At 40.2% G+C, this 19,638-nt stretch overlaps 1 protein-coding gene and 1 long non-coding RNA gene across 2 annotated transcripts; one reads left to right on the forward strand and one right to left on the reverse strand.

The window, feature by feature from the left end:
* The first annotated feature begins 2,358 nt into the window (after positions 1 to 2,358).
* On the forward strand, positions 2,359 to 5,628 carry LOC142488746 (uncharacterized). Its single transcript, XR_012799633.1, has 4 exons — positions 2,359 to 2,650; positions 2,742 to 2,808; positions 3,174 to 3,199; positions 5,517 to 5,628. It is a non-coding gene; the product is annotated as an uncharacterized LOC142488746 (long non-coding RNA).
* A 2,121-nt stretch (positions 5,629 to 7,749) lies between these two features.
* On the reverse strand, positions 7,750 to 10,821 carry LOC142488262 (uncharacterized). The gene is made up of 4 exons (XM_075588635.1): positions 10,496 to 10,821; positions 9,027 to 9,104; positions 7,804 to 8,661; positions 7,750 to 7,757 (listed from the first exon to the last, which is right to left on the reverse strand). Exons 1-4 carry the CDS (start codon positions 10,770 to 10,772, stop codon positions 7,750 to 7,752), a joined length of 1,221 nt encoding a protein of 406 aa, XP_075444750.1. The 5' UTR covers positions 10,773 to 10,821.
* Positions 10,822 to 19,638: the final 8,817 nt, after the last annotated feature.

The following is a 19,638-nucleotide window of genomic DNA, read 5'->3' on the forward strand; positions in this document are numbered from 1 at the left end:
TTCACATCTCAAACATAGGGCCTCATGCAGTAAGCGTTGATAAGGGAAATATGGCCATTTTATAGCCAAAATTGGGTTTGAGATTCAGTAAGCGCCGATAAGTGCTTCATATCGCCAGGTTTCGGAGCCGATAATTTGGTTATGGCCAGTCGCCTGCCGATAAGCCTGTTTTCGACACTGATCGCCACTTTTTTAAATCGGCTGGATTCAACAAAAAAAAACAGCTTATCGGGCCTGATCGGCACTACGAAATTGAGATGTTATGGCCGATTTCTCCCGCCAACTAAAGTTGGCATTTTGGACGGGAGAACGATCGCTAAGGCTGCCGGAACGGCACTTAGAAAAAAAAAATCTTCTGTACATCAATGGAAGTCAATGGAGCGGGGACGTATAACAGTATAGTACTGTTTACGTTTCATTGCTCACAATACAAGGGGGATTTGCATTACAGTGTGGGGGCATTCCCTGCATTGTGTCACAGCTGATGTGTCTTATTTGCATAACATTCGACTTTTACATGTTTTCAGCATTTGCGGGTCACATTACTCATCATGTGATGATGTGGCAAGGGAAAATACTATACTACACTCTTAAAGGAGAACCTCACATCATATCACACATTTTACTCAACTCAGCGACAATTATTTACATGATGTCACACATGTCACACATACACCGTATATTCATGTTCCTTTACATTACACAATGCTTGTAATGTGTCACGCATCTTTAAACCTTCATGTACATCTAAATTCTCATGTTTACATCTATGTTTGGGTCCTCCCTATTTTCATGACGTCACTTATTGGACGCTCAATCACATTGCATGTTTACATTGTAACCGTTGCATTACAAGCACTTCAACCTAACTTATACACACATGTACAGTAATTCATCATTGGGACACCTTGTAAACTCATTCTATAGCAACTATCCTCCTTACAGAAATGCATGCATATGCACACGACTATTCATTGTTGGCAACATGTGACAATAACATGGCTAATTACACATGTTACACAAAACTTTTCCCACGTCAATCTCAGCCTTTTTGTCTCATTACATGACTGACTCTTGCGTTCACAAGTGTTACATGCATTGCACATGCAACTATTTATTTGCAAGCAATCTTTGTACAAAGCTTCACGTCACATCATTGCCAAATATCATCATTCCCTGCAGAATACACACAACAAATACTTAGAACAACAAGTGCACACAGCTTGCCACAGAAGTACTTTATTATGTTAATGTAACACCTTGCATTTTACTATGTCACCTGACATCATCACATACCTATTTAAAGGACGCACATTACCTGCTCATTCACAGCTACTCATTTCAAAATGTTGCGAATGTTTAGGAGACGCAGGAACATTCTTTTCTATGACATGCTTGCTGATCAAGAGAATGATATAGGGCAAGGTAGGGACACACCGAGGGACAGTGACAGTGACGCGGATACGACAGGGACAGGGAGAGGGACAGGCCGAGGGACAGGTAGAGGGACAGGAGATCAGAGGAGAAGACAGAGGAGACAACTTGTGCCTCGTCCGCGTCTGTACAGGGAGAGAACCCTGTTAGATGGGATGAGTGAGGAGGAGATTGTAAGTCGCTATCGTTTGAGTTCAGCAGCAATCTTATCTCTTTATGAGGAGATAAGGGGGGATTTAGATTTTTTCACAGCCAGAGGTCGTGCAGTCCCTGGGCTTGTTAAAATGCTGTGCTCATTACATTATCTTGCTTCCGCGTCATACCAGACAACTGTGGGCATAGTGGGCGGGGTCTCGCAATCTACATTCTCGCGGGCCTTGACCCAGTTTCTCTATGCACACAATAGACGCGCTAGGAATTATATTCATTTTCCTACAGAGGCAACAGAGTGGCTGGAAGTCAGGACTGGCTTTTATAATATAGCAGGGATACCATCTGTGCTGGGTGCAATCGATTGCACACATGTTGCTTTGATTGCACCTAGTCAGAGTGAGCATGTGTACCGCAATCGGAAGCACTACCATTCACTCAATGTACAGGTGGTATGTGATGCCACGATGAGGATAATGCATGTGGTACCCAAGTTCCCTGGTTCCAGTCACGATTCCTCTATCCTGAGGAACTCTTCAGTCTTCCATGCGTTCGAAGAGGGTCATTTTGAACCTGGTTGGCTGCTGGGTGAGTACACATTTACATGTTCTAACACAAAACACATTTTGATTTAGGAATGTTGGCATTGTACAATTTGATCACTAATGTCAGCTTATGTGTGCTCCATTCATTATAGGTGACTCAGGATACGGAATTAGGCCGTGGCTCTTGACTCCGGTGCTAAACCCTCAAACTGAAGCAGAGGAGAGGTACAATGCAGCCCATATATCTACAAGATCTGTTATAGAGAGGACATTTGGCCTACTCAAGACCAGGTTTAGGTGTCTGGACAGAACTGGTGGGGCTCTTCTATACAAGCCTCAAAAAGTGTCTGATATTATCCTTGCCTGTTGCATTTTGCACAATGTTGCACTCAGGCACAATGTACAGTCAGACCTAGCTGAGCCTTTGGTAGACGAGCATCCCACCCATGTAGCTGCTGAAAATGAACAAACAGCCAGTGGTGGCCAGACACGACAGAATCTCATCAATTCATTTTTTTCTTGTAAGTACAAACTCATATGTTCCTAGTACTACTTTTATAGTTTAATTATGTTATATTAACAATAATGTTTCTTTATATAACCTTCTGTTAGGACACAGATGAATATGGGTTGCACACCTTTCTTTTCTCTGCTGTGTGCACAAAGGGATGTGGCACCGGTATGTTATTGTTGCACAGGTTATATAATCCCTCTTCAATTGTACTTTAGTTGTGTGTATGTGAATACAACTTGGGTAACAAAGCAATAATATTTTAGCATTGTGTTATTCCTTATGCTAAGACAAAACACATATTATGCCCATAATCATTCATGCTTCTAGTATGCTTACATACAATGTTATTGGTGCAGTGTAACATGTACATCCAGATGATGTGTACACCAGGCTGATTTACATTTTGAATGTCATTAAATATACATGGTGTTGCACATTTAACACCAAATACACACTTTGATGTGTTCTTTACGGTACTGAAGATGGCATGTCAATGTTTGCAATTTATATATTGTTCCTTTGCATTATAGGTATATTTGCAGTATGACTGATCATGGTATGTATATTTGCTGACATCTCTCATAAGATGTGGCTACCTCAATCTTCCTATAATTATTGGAACTAAAAACCCAACATATTGGTTTAAACACAAATGTTACATATATGTACTTTCTGTATCATGTATATGCATTTAGCTACTCTTGAGGTTTCATGTGCATTGTATTACAAAATGATTACTCACATTTCATCACATTTTATGTATGTTTCCTTATAATTTCCATTAATGTAATATAGAGGTGTTTGGAGAAAAGGGGATAACTGTACTTATTTGTTTACTTACGGGAGCACATTCATCACTAGCATAGACACACTTTTTAAGACAACTGTTTGTGTGTGTATCAATTGGTGTAGGATCCATGTATAACACCGACAAATGATAACACCAGCTTTATTATGGTAGCTTATATCATCATATTGACTATACTATGTATTTCTAAACGATTAATAAACACAGTAAACTATAGTTAGTTAGGTTAATGAAATATACACAGAAACGTACTTCATAACATGATGGTGATGTCATATTCAGAACATCATGCATTGGAGGGGACCATAACATCTGGCCAGTAACATTATTTGCTACAGTCCCAAACCATTTTATCTACATACCCATGTAACAAGAGATTTTAAAAATAAATGGCTACTTGGTTGTAAGTGTCCTTTACATTGGGAGAAGGAGTGGCTCACTGAGTAAAGACACACACTGGCACTGATAGTTTGAAGCAGGGGAGTCTGGTTCAATTCCCGGTGTGGGCTCCTTGTGACCTTGGCCAAGTCACTTTATCTCCCTGTGCCTCATGCGGCAAAAAAACATTTGTACGTTCCACGGGCCAGGGACCTCAGGCTGAAACATGTGTCTGTAAATCGCTGCGTACAACTAGCAGCCCTATACATGAACATGCTCATATTATTATTATTATTGTTACATAGTTTCGACAGTCATACGTTCCATTACATATTAGAATACACAAATGTGTTAGCAGAGTGGGAATGGTTGTTATATATAAAACACACCATGTCATAAAATGTTAGTAGTCATTAAAGAACACTCAATAAAAATTCATGAGGCACTCTTTTGCAACATCATTATGTTAATTAAGTGCTTATGCAATATAGGCATAAGGGTATCACATTTTTAATTGTTTGTTAATAAGCGCTGCAAGCAATATAAAATTAGTTCCATATGTAGTATAGTAGTCGGTGGCTCCTCCTCACAATCATCTCATATAAAGGTAGACTCTTCTGAAATCATACATTGATCCGATTGTATCTTCCCCGACATCTCTGAAATACAGCAAACACATGATGGTCAAAGATGGCACCTTACTAGATATGCATCCGTGACAACGCGTTACGCAGCTCTATATGATTGTGTAGATACACACGTCAGTCACTTATATGTTAGAAGTAAAACTGTTCATCAGTATGTAATGTTTCTTTAAATTTGTAGCAGGCATAACTATGTATAAGAAGTGAACGTTGCCTGTATACTGAAAGATGTGCGCGCACATCTTTGTGTGCGCACGCACTTCACGCTTGGCTCCACTAACTGTTAGCGCATGCGCAAAACAAAGCGTACGTTGTGCGTTCAATACATGTTGAAAATACCAGTAAACATAACATCTTTATTTCAAATACAATGAAGACGAAACTACATTCGTTCTAAACGAGTACATCTGTATTCTTTTTAAACAGACGTGTTTGAACAGAAAGCACGGCCGATAACACAATGCGCAAATGCAATACGTGTGACGTCATGTTAAGCCAGCGTGAAACGCACGCTAACACTCCTCCCACTCAATTAACATTCGGCTAACGCCCAGGGTACGCCTACAAACACTGAGCCGCACGCATCACACACTGCAGTTACCGTTACTATAACAAAACATGACAGCCAATAGGCTTTGAGGCGCGCACGTCGCTTGGGGGCGGGACTTACATCAGTAATCCTTTTTAAGGACGCCTTGGCCCATGACAAGGGTCCCACGTCATACGTGGTGGACCCGGTTTTCAATGTTGTAGATGTTGCATGATAACAAAACAGGTATGTGTTAGAGTAATGGAAAAATGTTGCTAATATGTTTAAAGGGATAGGAAAGTACGTATATTTATTCCGTCAGCAATGTGTACTACTCTTTCAGGTTCTACTATATTGTATTAGGAAACAATTTGTTTGTGATCGCTACATGTTATGCAGTCTGCAATGTTACGCTGTATCCACGCATTGAAAGTGAAAATGGTGGTTACAAAAAAAAAAAAAATTTAAACGCAGAGTCAACGCATAACGATTGTTATATTTACCATTCTTCTAGAATTAACTCTTCGCCTGGCTGCAACTGGTCGCTCCAGAAATGCAAGGCATTTTCATCCACGCTTAACCCAACCGCTGAATCCAGTATGACACATATCTCCTCCAGGATGTGCTCATAGGAATCGCCACTGCTTTCTTCAAATAATTGGTCGGGAGGTAGGTTCATTTCTTCGGGTTCCCATTCCAATGCATTTTCAGCTGAAAGGCTTGGTACATAATCATAGTACTTTTGTTCTTGTACAATGTGGGTTTCAGGAATGGAGGCTGCAGATATTGCAGCACGTATCGATTCAAACGGATCAGTAGTAGCGGATACATTGCTATTGCCATTAGGAATAAATATGCCTTTCACGACAATATAAGTGCCGTCTTTCAGGATAAATTGTTTTTCCGGGGCAATCTTCCAGAAACCATAGGTGTGTTGTAGCTTATCCTGGTCACGTTCAAAAAAGTCATTACTTGATAAAGTGAATCTTATTGAGGAATTAAAATTCCGTGCATGCTTACGGTCTTGGTAATAAGGATATTTTGCTCGAATGAAATCATCGATTTGGCGTGTGCTTGCTTTCTGTCCGCGACTGTTCAAGATGGCTTCACAGATCATGTACTTATACCCTAAAAGGGGATTAATATTGTTAACGAATTCATCAGCCATGTCTGAGTAGCACAAAAGCTGTGTGCAGGTCTGTGTTATTTGCTCATCAAAATGAATGTGCTGAATGGCTAACAAACTCCTGTTTTTCCTTGTCAAGGTCAACAAAACTAACTACTTTGACTCCTTATTTCAAACGCCAATTGGATTTGTTTGTCTAATTGGGTTAACAGTTGTGGTTCGTGATATGGGACTGTGGGAGAAACATTTCTCCTTCTTTTATCTCGTTTGTGAAAAACATCCCTAGACTTTGAATGCGTTCACATAGTGTTTTTTTGAAAACTAACAAAGACCACTGTGTGAAAATATTTCTTAGCCAGGCATATCAGTAAAAACACACACCTGCAAAAAGAAATGTTTTTTCCCCGCTTACATTTCTGTGTGTATGTGAAAGTCTGGTTAACTCCCTGTCTGCATGAGTTTAAATACGTGTGTATATATATATATATATATATAAATATATCTCTCTTATAAAAATATATATATATTTATATATTATATGTTATTTTTTTTAATATTGCAGGAGTACACACAACATTGATGGCATTAAGTATACCTTGTATGAAACCTATTTAAATGGTGAGAAACATGATTGAATTAAGTAATAAACATTTGTTTAAGCACAATACTGTTAGAGTCTCATACTTAGGATATTTCTCAAACATTAGGCCTGTATTATTAAAATAGTGTTTTCACAAGGAAGCATGAAGTGTATTAGTTTGTAAAATACATGTATACCAGTTTATATAGTACTATATATATATATATATATATATATATATATATATATATATATATATATATATATACACACACACACACACACACACACACACTCAGAGTGTGTGTGTGTGTGTGTGTGTGTGTGTGTGTGTGTGTGTGTGTGTGTGTGTGTGTGTGTGTGTGTGTGTGTGTGTGTGTGTGTGTGTGTGTGTGTGTGTGTGTGTGTATATATATTATTATACATTCTGAGATGTTATTGAAACAAGAACACACAAATGATTAAAGGACAAAATTACAATGGCCAAGCAAGGCAAAGGTAAGTAAGAATTTACACATAATCCTGCTGTACACGTACAAGAAAGATGTTTGCAGTTACTTAGGTGTTTTTATAATTGCATGTGACTAATATGCATATGCAATTCTTACATCAATTAACACACCCAAATGCAATGTTTTGCTGCAAAGTCAATGGCAGCTTCTCTAAACTTAGCAACTGGCTCCTGGTGGACCATTACTGAACAGACGATTAAAACATAAATATTTATAACACAATTAATTATGAGTGTTAACATTTCCAAAACTTCACGTGTACAAGAACATAGTTGAAAGTTTGGAAACAACACAGTCTTCAGCATACATACAATAGTAATTAGATAATCTGAAGTCAACAAAACAAGGCCAAAGACATATTTTCTGAATTATAACATTTATTTTTTTTGTTCCTTTTGCGAACGAGTAACAGGCCTGCTTGTTGTCTCTTGAATTTTCCTTTTTCTTTTGCCACCAACTTTAGGCACAACAGAGCCACTTTGAGTGGCCTCTGGCACTTCACGGGCAGGGCTTATGGGCAGTGACTCACCTACAGGGCTTGTGGCCAGTGACTCACCTACAGGGCTTGTGGCCAGTGACTCACCTACAGGGCTTTTGGGCAGTGATTCACCTACAGGGCTTTTGGGCAGCGATTCACCTACAGGGCTTTTGGGCAGCGATTCACCTACAGGGCTTTTGGGCAGTGACTCACCTACAGGGCTTGTGGGTACTGACTGTTCACGGACAGGGCTTGTGGCAAGTGACTCACCGACAGAGCTTGTGCCCACTGACACATGTGAGCAAGTTGGTAGACACTGCACAAGTGATGGTCGGTCTGTTTCATGTGAGTCTTTTTTTGTTTTTGACCAAAAACTGGTCAGTAGTAACTGCTTGTGTTTTGTTTTTGTGGCCTCCTTTGTAGGTGTCAGCTGCTGATGTAGTACAGATGGCAGCGGTAGGATGTCGTCAGGAACCTGCACACCAATGTGTGCTACTTGACCGGTAACATTGGGACCTGGTGACTGAAGATCAGATGAATGTGGTGAGAAGTTGCCAGCATATAATGATCCAGCCTGTGAGGTGTTGAATTGGGGTACATTAGTCATTCTCAAGTAATTAGCTTGGGTTTGCTGAACAACTAATGCTTCGAATGAGGTGTTGATTTTTTGCAACTGTTTAGGCACTTCAATGAAGACTCTGTGGAGATGTGCCAATTGTGATACTGTTTCTTCCTGCAGTCCAATCATCCTTTCCAGCACTGTCATCATGTCTGAATGGCGACGATTTTCTGCGTCCACTATTTTTCCCTCTGAAGCTACAATTGCATCGTATGTGGAAGTTGATGGACGATTTGGCGGTACAACAGTTTCTATTGGCACCTCTTCATGGTCACATGATTGTATTTCAGTCTCTTCTGCGGCGTCATCCTCATCATACTCATCATCCTCATCACCATGATGTTCTAAAAAGAAATGTACACATTATTAAATGGCATGTTAATGTATGCTGTGTTACTATGTAATTGTACTGTGTCCTAAGTAACACCTAACATGTTAGCATACGTTTTATAACCTCACATTAAAAACTACCTTGACTTACGAATAATGTTTGGACTCAGTATGAAATATGAATGAATGAAAAGTTGCTCTAAACTCAGAAGTCCTACATGATAGTTCACATCACTAACACAATACATGTTGCCTTACACTTAATTTGCACTGACACTAAGTAATCCTATTTAAAGAAGATGTGCAAAACAAATAATGAACATGACAACATAACATATAGAAGAGCACATATTATATGGCCAGCAAATGATACACTCACCTTCTAGTTGTGTTGAGCTGGCTGACCCAGGTGAAGACACTTGTTCCATCTCAGGTGACACATGTCCTCCAGGGGCAACTATATATAACAATAACATAAGTTTTACATTTACATGTGTAAATATTGAACAAACACTTATTGTATGTTCTGTATTTATGATTAACTAACAACATCAGTTCCTTGACCGAAAATGTGTGTGAAAGTGAACATAAATAGTTGTAATAACACTGTACATGCCTGTGTACTTAGAAGTTTTGCGTTCCCTAACATACAACATACTATGTTTCTGCAGTAATGCGTGAGGATAAATAGATTAAATTAGTACATAAAAATCATATGTTGTGTAGTGATATCAGTATCATAATGTACATAACTATCATGAGATGACCATTCACAATGGTTATCATGAAGGTGGTCATATTGCAAAAAGTGTTGTTTTTGGTAGAGGATATGTGTGGTACATTAATCGAAGATGTGGCACACCTGAATGTGGCTGTGACTCAACAAGACAACACATGCAGTGTGTGATAATGTGTCTTTGATAGTAGTTCAACTATAGATATGAGTGAACTAATGTGTGACGTACGCTTTGATAAGTAATGAGTTGTTGGGGCATTTAGTAGCTAGAGTTAAGCTTTCAAATGAGTGTGATTAACTTCAGTTGTGCTATTCAGGTTGTAAGAAAGGTATTCCCTTCCCCAAAAAGCCTAATCAGCCACACCTTTCAATTACTTGAAACAGGTGAAAATGGTGTGAACTAAGTTGACCGTGAAATGAGGCTGTAATTAGTGTGTGTGCTGAACCCCACCCCCTCTGTTGAAGTGTATGCTGTGATGAGATATTAATTGCAGCTGCTTTAACACAATGGTAGATGAGCTAAGTAGTCATCTGCAGTGTTTAAGTTATGAAAACAATGACATAACATATGATACGTGTGCCTCATTATGCTGTCTGTATATGACATAAAGCAAAAATGGACCTTTTCATAAGCAACTATAGATGTGTTAGTGCCAGTGATGTTTGTAGGCCGTTACATGCAATTTCTTTGATGCATGCTTAAAATAGGCAGTAATGTCATGTTTGTCGGAGTAAAATCAATAAAATACACAATAATATGATACATATTTCTGTTCTGTACCTGTAGCTACTAATAATTTCTCATGAACATGTGTTACACATGTGTACTACCCTGTTGTTCCCCATCTTCGCCCACCATCAATTGCTTCCACTGCAGCTATGCATTTTGGGAATTCACATGTAAATGAGCACGCAATGGCACGTGCTATATTAGTTACTGCTTTTAGTAGGACTACTACATATATGTCTATTTTGAGATATATATATACAGAATCAGACATATACATATATAGATGCAGGTATGCTTATATTGTGAAGACAGTATAAAAAGCAGTGTAAATATGCAAAATAACTGTAAGCAACGACACGCCTAGTACAGTAATATTTATCACCTGCTGGAAATTGTGACGGATAAATTCCAATGTCACGGTCACCAGCCAAGCCTTCCACGACGACGGTAAGTAATTTTGGCCGAAGCAGCTCCTCCAATGGAGTCAATATGAGACGTTGTGGTGTGGGCCCACCTCCAGTGCCAGTAGCATGCACGCGTTGGTCTTGTATTTTCTTTTTCAATTTGGACCTAATATCATCAAATCTTTTCCGACAATGATACTTGTCCCTGACACTATTCCCACAGGCATTGACACCAATGACTATTGTGTCCCACATTTCTTTTTTGCTTGCTGCACTTGTCCGCCCTTGAAAAACATATAAAAGATATGAGGTAAATTAATAATAATATAAGCACCAGTTTCCTACACTGCTAGCTGTTCCAAGAGATAGCAAACATGCTGTTTTATGTGTAATATGTGAAGCACATGAGCATTCACTACTAAACCTATACATGTAAGCAAGGTTGCATTCATATTGTATGCAGTTCTGGCAAATTGACCGGCTGTGTTTATTTGTCCTTGTAAGGCATGATAAAAAGCTGTGTTTCCACACTAATGAACATAGAAAGATATTGTGTACCCATATTTGCATATGAACAAAACTCAGATGACCTAGGATCACATGTATTTGAATAATAAATGTAAAGGTACACTTACCTACTAAATGTCCATAGAGACTGTCATAGTGCTCCAGAATGCCAGTGACAAGAGCCCTATTTTCCTGGTCATTGAAGCGAGGATTACGTGGCTTCTCCACACGTTTCTTCCGAGCAGGTTTAGGGTCAGAGCTTGGCTGGTGCTGACTGGACTCTCCTTCTTCCAATGGAAGAGCCTCCAAAAGCTGGCCACCAGCAAGCACGCCACCACCAGACACCCCATCAGCAACTGCGCCACCAGCAGCACTCCCAGCACCAGCACTCCCACTCCTAGCACCAGCACTCCCACTCCTAGCACCAGCACTCTCACTCCTAGCACCAGCACTCACACTCCTAGCACCAGCACTCCCAGCACCAGCACTCCCACTCACAGCAACAGCACTCCCACTCCCAACAACAGCACTCCCACTCCCAACAACAGCACTCCCACTCCCAGCAACACCACTCGCAGCACCAGCACTCCCACTCCCAACAACAGCACTCCCACTCCCAGCAACACCACTCGGTGCACCAGCAACATCACTCCCCTGAACAGAACGTTCACTCCGACACGTACTCGCACGAGTAGCACTCCCACTCCCACCAGCATCATTCTTCCCACGCTTTGCGGGCATACTTCCAGCACTCACAAAAAACAGACAAGAAATGTACAGGCAATCACACGACCCACTTCCACATATAAAACAAGACAAAGATGTAAACAAAACAACAAAGGACAAAGCTCTCCCAATACACAACAAGTCTCTCAGTCAATATGCAAATCTTCAATCGTCCAGCTCTGTGCGTCTCTCTCTCTCTCTCACTCCCAACAACACAGAGAATGATTAGCAGTACACGTTGCCTTTAAATATGGCGCGCAATCAAAAACATGCTTGTTTCGCCTGATTCAGCAAGATTTGTGATTGTGCAACCTAACAGCACCCCGCCACGCACGCCGATACACCTGTGTGTGATCGGCTCATCATCGTGAGAGTGGGCGGATTTGTTTTCGGCTTGATTTTGAATGTATTCGGCACTTACTGCATACGGAGAGGGAAAAACGCCAATAACATGACTAATCGATAAGCTTGCCGATTTCACATAATCGGCGCTTACTGCATGAGGCCCATAGCCTGCAACCGTTAATCACACTGCAGGCAAATTACTGGTATTTTGTTTTGGGAAGCAAAGATGTGGTGTTATTTGACTATACCAGGAAAGTGCTATGGCTGCAGCAATGTACTGCATTTATTAATTATACTACTTGGGGAAGGTGAAGGAGAATACCATGTTATACAACCTTCCTTCTGAATGCATTTCAGCAAGCTAGTTGCAGCTTTTCATTTTCTGCGAATTCGGTAATCAGGGGATTTATTGTTCTTAAAATGGTAAAAGAGTTGCAGCATTTATGTAAATAGCTGAAACGGATTATAGTTGGGTATACAGTATGAGGATTTTTGTTCAACATAAATAAAAGTTTTTAAGCCACATGCAAAAGGCAACTTTTGAGCGTCATGGTCATAATTTATGCATCACCTAATGTAATACTGATAAAGCTTTTGTCTTCTGTGTATCTAGTCCTTTTGAGATGGAATGTACTTGATATAGAGAAGGACATTTGTAGGGCAGTCTCACTGTGCTAACCATACTGAGAAACTAATACTCCCATGTCAGATTACTGATGTAATGCTCTTCCATGTGACTTGCAAACAAATAAGCAGCTCTGTGCTCATCAACTGATGAGCTATCACTTAAAACAATGGAAACAAACAAGATAAGTCTATAAAGCACCAGAATTGGGTAAAGAAAACAGACACTAAAACTGCTACAAAAGTTATTGTCAGTGCCATTGTGAGCCAAGACCACACAGGTTACAAAATTAATTTGCACATTACTTTGGAATGTTTAATGAACATTATAGGCTAAAGCTGTAAAATTCCAGGTATTATTGAATTCCCTGCTCTCTGATTGGTTAAAATTCTGGTCATTATTCATTCAGTAATTGAAAAGTGGATAGAACGATGCTCAAATACAGTGTGTGCAAATCCACACATGGTTAATAAAGTAGATAATCCAGAGAAAGGAACAATATATAATCCATAGGCTAATTTATGTAACATCAACATATAAGGGGAGGCAAATATAAAGCCCTAGCGGTCAATCTGCCTGACTACCGCAAAAGATGGTAAATTTTGCACATCCCACCCTTAATATACATACATTCCCATAGGGGTATCAAGTAATACAATAAGGGCTGATGCCCATTACTTGCCCTGGGGGTATCCTGAATTCCGTGATGCCAAAGCTGGATGGGGGTTCCTCTGCGTGCACTCCTGATGTCTTGAAGCAGTAGAGATGAAGGAAAGCAAAGGATGCACTGCACCTGGATTGTTAATAGGAAAAAATAGGGCAAACTCCAAAATAAAATCGAGCGTTTTCATTCCATAGTTCACATATGGATGTACAGCAGCCGCACCAACGCGTTTCGTCCCACAGGGGACTTTATCAAGGTGTATGAATAAACACGTACCTTCTGCCAGATATAACCCACATTTCGCGCCAAAAGCTCGCAGGGATGTACCGCTCATGCGCACCAGTGCCGCATCGCACACTCGAGACGCCGCACCATGCCCCAACCAACCACAGACAGGACCCGGAGTGACGCCAGAAGTGTGCGCCCGCGACCCCGCTGAGGCACATATCAGACATGCGCAGTAGTGTCGCGTCACCCAGTCCCAACGGCACACCAAGCCCCGTGATCGAAAAAGGAACAGGAAGCTGCGTCCCAAGTGAGCAACTGCATTGCAAGCTGGAACGCATACCAGGACAGTGACTGCATAACCAATGGACGAAACAGTATAAAAACAAAATAAACTTTATTAAGACACAAAGAAATAACAATAAACACTATATGCTAAAAATACTGATACTAATAAACAATGTATATATAATATCTTAAATGAAAAAATAATAAAATAAATTAAAGAATTTTTGGCATCTTGCTGTGATGTTGTGATGTTGTGATGTTGGCCACAGCCGATTTGGATCAAGTATATGACAAAGGAACTTAGGCAAATGATATGTGTGTTAATATAATAGACCCTGTCCTTGTTGTAGGAATTGAATTGCGTTTGAAGTAACAGATGTTTGCAAGTGATGCAACGGCTGTGTCCACATCTGTGTTTGCCCTTAGGACCCACATCTATGGACGGAACAGCCGAATCGATGGATTTTAATTTGGAATGAGCCAGAATGCTTCTAATGTTTCTAGCCTTTCTGTATACAATAGATGCTCTCTCCGGCAAAATAGTTTTCAGATGGGGATCGCATCTGAGGATGCTCCAATGAGTATTTAAAATATGATTAATATTTTTATAAGCCTGATTATAGGTAGTAATGAACCTCACAAAAGAGGAATCCGTATTATTAATTTCAATTGGAGCATCATAACTCATACGCGAAGCCCTCTTAGCCTTTGATTCTTAGTGGTCATAGTGGTAAAGTTGGACTCTAAGTCCACACTAAGTACTAGGTCCAGAAAGACCACAGATGTAGCATCAATATTAAATGTGAATTTTAATCCCAAAGGGTTGTTATCGAAGGAACTTAAGATGTTGTGTAAATCAGTTTTGTCCCCATCCCAAATAATAATAATTTAAAATCTGTGTCAGTAAACAACTTTGTTCACGCAACAAGTAATCATCACCAACAGTGGGTCAACAATATTCCTCTGGGGCAGTTTCACCGACTTAAAAGAAACTGCCCCAGAGAGAATGATTTTCTCTTACAGTCAGATACGCTTAGCAAAAAATGTATGGACAAGGGTTATGATAAAAAATTGTTAACAGACTCTCTCGGCAAAGTTAAAGCTATGGATAGAACAGTAATGCTCAACAAATCAAAGGCTAAGAGGGCTTCGCGTTTGAATTATGATGCTCCAATTAAAATTAATAATATGGATTCCTCTTTTGTGAGGTTCATTACTACCTATAATCAGGCTTATAAAAATATTAATCATATTTTAAATACTCATTGGAGCATCCTCAGATGCGATCCCCATCTGAAAACTATTTTGCCGGAGAGAGCATCCATTGTATACAGAAAGGCTAGAAACATTAGAAGCATTCTGGCTCCTTCCAAATTAAAATCCATCGATTCGGCTGTTCCGTCCATAGATGTGGGTCCTAAGGGCAACCACAGATGTGGACGCAGCCGTTGCATCACTTGCAAACATCTGTTACTTCAAACGTAATTCAATTCCTACAACAAGGACAGGGTCTATTATATTAACACACATATCAGTTGCCTACGTTCCTTTGTCATATACTTGATCCAATGCGGCTGTGGCCAACAATATGTTGGCCGCACTACACGTCCATTGCACGTTCGCTTCCTAGAGCACAGGAGAAATGTGATAAAGGGGATTAACACACATAGTGTTCCCCGTAATTTTAAAACAGCACATAACCAAGATCCTAAATCCATGACAATTATGGGTCTAGAGTCCATTTCTCCTTGTGCTCTGGGGGGTGATCGTTTTAAAATTTTGTGCCGCCAGGAGACGTTCTGGATCCACCAGTTGGGCACCCTTGCCCCTGGTGGACTAAATGAATGTCTAGATGCAAGTACATTGGTATAGCTCTGATCCTCCTCTGCTCCTACCATTCAGGATCTTGGTTATATTGTTATACTCTGCATTCCTCTGCTCCTCTCTTTCAATAGATATAATACAATGTATGTCTTTATATCTTCATGTTCTCTCAGGACAAAATGTCTATATGCAGCAGGACAAAATGTTTATATACATAAGGTCGCTTACTCCTATTTCCGTGTATGGTTATACCATCTATATTACCTACATCCTATATTATTACTATCTATATATATATGAGGTATGACCTTCAGGAATTCTAAACAACCATTTGGTGTCTGATAAAATTCACACTTATTTTGATTTTTATTTTATTTTATATTATATTTTTTTGTATTTTCATATTACAAATTATTTTATTTTATTTATTATTAATAATTGTAATCCGAATCTTGTTATCATTATGTATGCCAATCTATAGTGACTGAGTTACAATTTATTTAATTTAATTTTATTTTATTTAATTTAATGTATTTTACTTTATTTATTGGTTTTAGCATTTTTTGTTGTTAGGACATTTACATTTATAATTATTTATGATACTTTTTGGTCTTTTCTACACTATATTATTATGTTTAATTCCATTGTATCCTTCCCTATGGGATGTATTATATATGGGTTATTGCTTATTCGAATGTCCCCCTATTAGGTAGATAACGTTTCAATATATATGTATTTTATTAACAATATTCAATTGATTATTTATTTATTCTATCCATTTTTGTAGTTTCATTAATGTTTCCTTGTGTTTTGATTTTTATGTGATAAATTACTTGACTTTAGTAACAATTATCCCTTGGTTATTCCTATCCTCCTCCCTTTATATATTCTAACCTAATCGATTTTCTGTTTATATTATGCCTCACTTTGTGACAGCATGCTCGTTCATCTAAGGCAATAGCTTGCTATGATAGGCTTATCCATTGAACTCTGAACCTATTGAAGGACACGATCTAGCTACCCAGCAACCGGCTGCTATAAATCCTTAGTGAGGGCAGGAATCACCAGCAACCCTTTGAGAAAGTCAGAGCACGTGACGAAACGCGCCAGGGAACAGAACTGCGTCATCACGCAAGCGCATGACGGGCCGTAACGAGCGCTGATACACATTGCGGCCAGCAGAGATTGGAGATTTTCCTAAAACTCAAAGACTACATAATTGATTTTAAGGAGCCTTTCTACTCACGCACCAGAGAACATCTACCAGCAGCTTCAAGTGAGAGTTGGACTGCAGGGTCTGGAGGCTGAGTGACCAGAGTTGGCGGTGATATATTTCACACACGGCTTGATTTTAACTTACCCTTGTGAGTTGATTTTCTACCCCCCCCTTCCCCTTTCCTTAATAAATGTACTGTATTATGCTATGGGGCGTGCACTCTCTCTCTTTTTTCTTTTCTAATATATATATATATATATATATATATAGTAATGTTTATTTAGTGCCGAGGAGGTAGGTAGTGGGGCTGTAGTGTGTAGTTTTTTTATTGTGGGTAGTTGGGGTGGGTGAAGGGGGTATTAGCCCCAATGATGGGTGTTTAGGCCTTGCGGGTGGGTAGCGGGAGGGTTAACCCCTTCATTACCGTAGCGGTATTAACCACTAAGGTAATGAAGGGGTTAAGTCCATGCGCAACCCCCCTGCAAGCCCTAAACACCCACTAAGGGCCAAATACCCCCTTCACCCACCCCCGCTACCCACAACAAACCTGGCACGGGTGGTTAACCCCTTCATTGCCGTAGCGGTTAGCCGCTAAAGTAATGAAGTGGGCTGTAAATGCAATTTTCCTGCCTCGAATGCATGCCGGGGGGCTCCGGTGCTGGTATTAATGGGTATCAGTTCCGGAGACCCCCAGCTTCAATCGGAGGCAGGAAAAAGGCCAAAATATTTTATAAGTGCCGTCCCGCTGCCCTTGCCGATACTTCTCCCCAGCAACTTGCCAACTTTAGTTGCCGGGACGGATTTGCAGGAAAATCTCAATTCTAGAATGGCGATCAGCTGCAAAAAGCTGCTCGGGGCTACTAGAATTGATCATGTTTAAAAAAGTGGCAATAAGTGCCAAAAAGTGGCTTTTCACCACACGGCTGCCGAAAACTTTTTTCGGCAAAAAAATTTGCAGATTTCTTGTGTTTTCAGCAGCTTATCGGTGCGCTTATTGAATCGCCATGGCATTTTTGGTGTAAAAATGGCGAAAACTGGCTTTTCGGCGCTTACTGCATGAGGCCCTTTGATTTTAGTAAGTCAGGTCAACATTGGTTGCTTAGTTTTAATTTGAGGAGCGCTTGTGTAATCTTCTCTTCGGATACTGGGCCAAATTGAAAATTGTGGGCAGTGTTGGGAGAGGGTGGGTGTGGCAGGACGGCCTGTAGGCGAGGTCAGTCAATAGTCTACACTTGTATTTTCAGGTTTAGAGCAAAAGTTGAATGGCTTTATTGCTCCACAGCATAACTAAACATGGGGCACACTGTCCCTTTAAGGCATAAACAAAACATAGCAAAATAAAACCTGCTCCACATTGGGAGAACTTTCTAACACTCCAGCCTATCAGGCTGGCTGGCTAATCCATTACCATTAACATATCAAAAAGACAGAAAAATAATATGAACAGTTCTTACTGTGACTTTTAGAGCTGTAGTTGTGAATCCGTCTGCATAGCAGCTTGTCTAGGATAGTTCTGAGAGAGAGCCACCTGATTACCAGCAATGACTTCCTTATATGTCATGCTGGTTGTCAGGTGTGTTGGCTCCCTTCTGATTACTCAACCCTTCCTCCTGGGTTAACCCTCTGAGTGCTGGATGAAGCACTCAGACATATGTCTCCCAGGCATAACTGTTAGTGGCTGACTTCACCCTGTCACAGTGGGACTATAGGGGTTCTCCCAAAATGAGATTCATGTTTGTTGTTTGGGTTCATTTCGCTAATATGTTAGTAGCACACCCCACAAAGTAATCATTGAATGTATTTGTAATGTCAGTGGGGTTTGTCAGAGTAATAGTAATATTACTTGGTTGTTGATGGTTAGAAGGCAGGAATATATTGTTGATAACCTTCCAGAAGTAAGCTGAATTTGATGTATTCTGGAGCAGGTTGTCAGAGTAATATTGTGCTTTTGCATGCCTTATTTGCCTTGTGCACATGTTCCGCAGGCATCTGTAGCGGTTAAGATCTTTGGTAGTGCCAGTTACTTTGAAGCTTTTCCACAAGGCATCCCTTAACTGGTAGAGTGCTATAAGGTCAGTTGTAACCCATGGTAGGTGGGCCCCACGTACCCTTATTCTGCGTAGTGGAGCATGAATATCACAGAGTTTTAAGAACTCTAATTGCAAATAGTCGAGCGCAGAATCGGGGTCGGGAATTAAATCGATTCTGTGCCAAGGGCAGTTGGTAAGGTCAGCCAGAAACTGTTTTGGGTTAAAGTTTCTAAATGTTCTAGTGAGGAGCATTTTAGGGCTTGATTGGGGTGGTTTTATTTTCCTTACACAGTACACTATTGCATAGTCACTGAAAATGTCAGGAAGGATGCCAGAGGATTGGATTCTGCTGGGATTTGGGGAGCGAATTCAGTCTAACAAGGAATGGTTGTGAGATTTCACGTTTCTCCGTGTGGGTTGGGAAATGAGTTGCAATAGGTTAAGCGACTTGATTTGTATCTGGATTTTGTGGTTTTTAGGGTCAAGCCAATTGAAGTTGAAATCCCCAAGAACTTACAGCTCACTCTACATTCAGAGAGGAAATTAAGACAAGAAACTGGGTGGTATCAGTCAGGGATAGTAAAGGGGCTTTATGGGGGCGGTAGATGACAAGATGGGCTTAGATAAGGGGAGGCAGATTCTGCCAACTAGGATTTCAAAAGAGGGTGGGC

Source organism: Ascaphus truei, chromosome 2 (assembly GCF_040206685.1).
Source record: "Ascaphus truei isolate aAscTru1 chromosome 2, aAscTru1.hap1, whole genome shotgun sequence".
Lineage (NCBI taxonomy): Eukaryota > Metazoa > Chordata > Amphibia > Anura > Ascaphidae > Ascaphus > Ascaphus truei.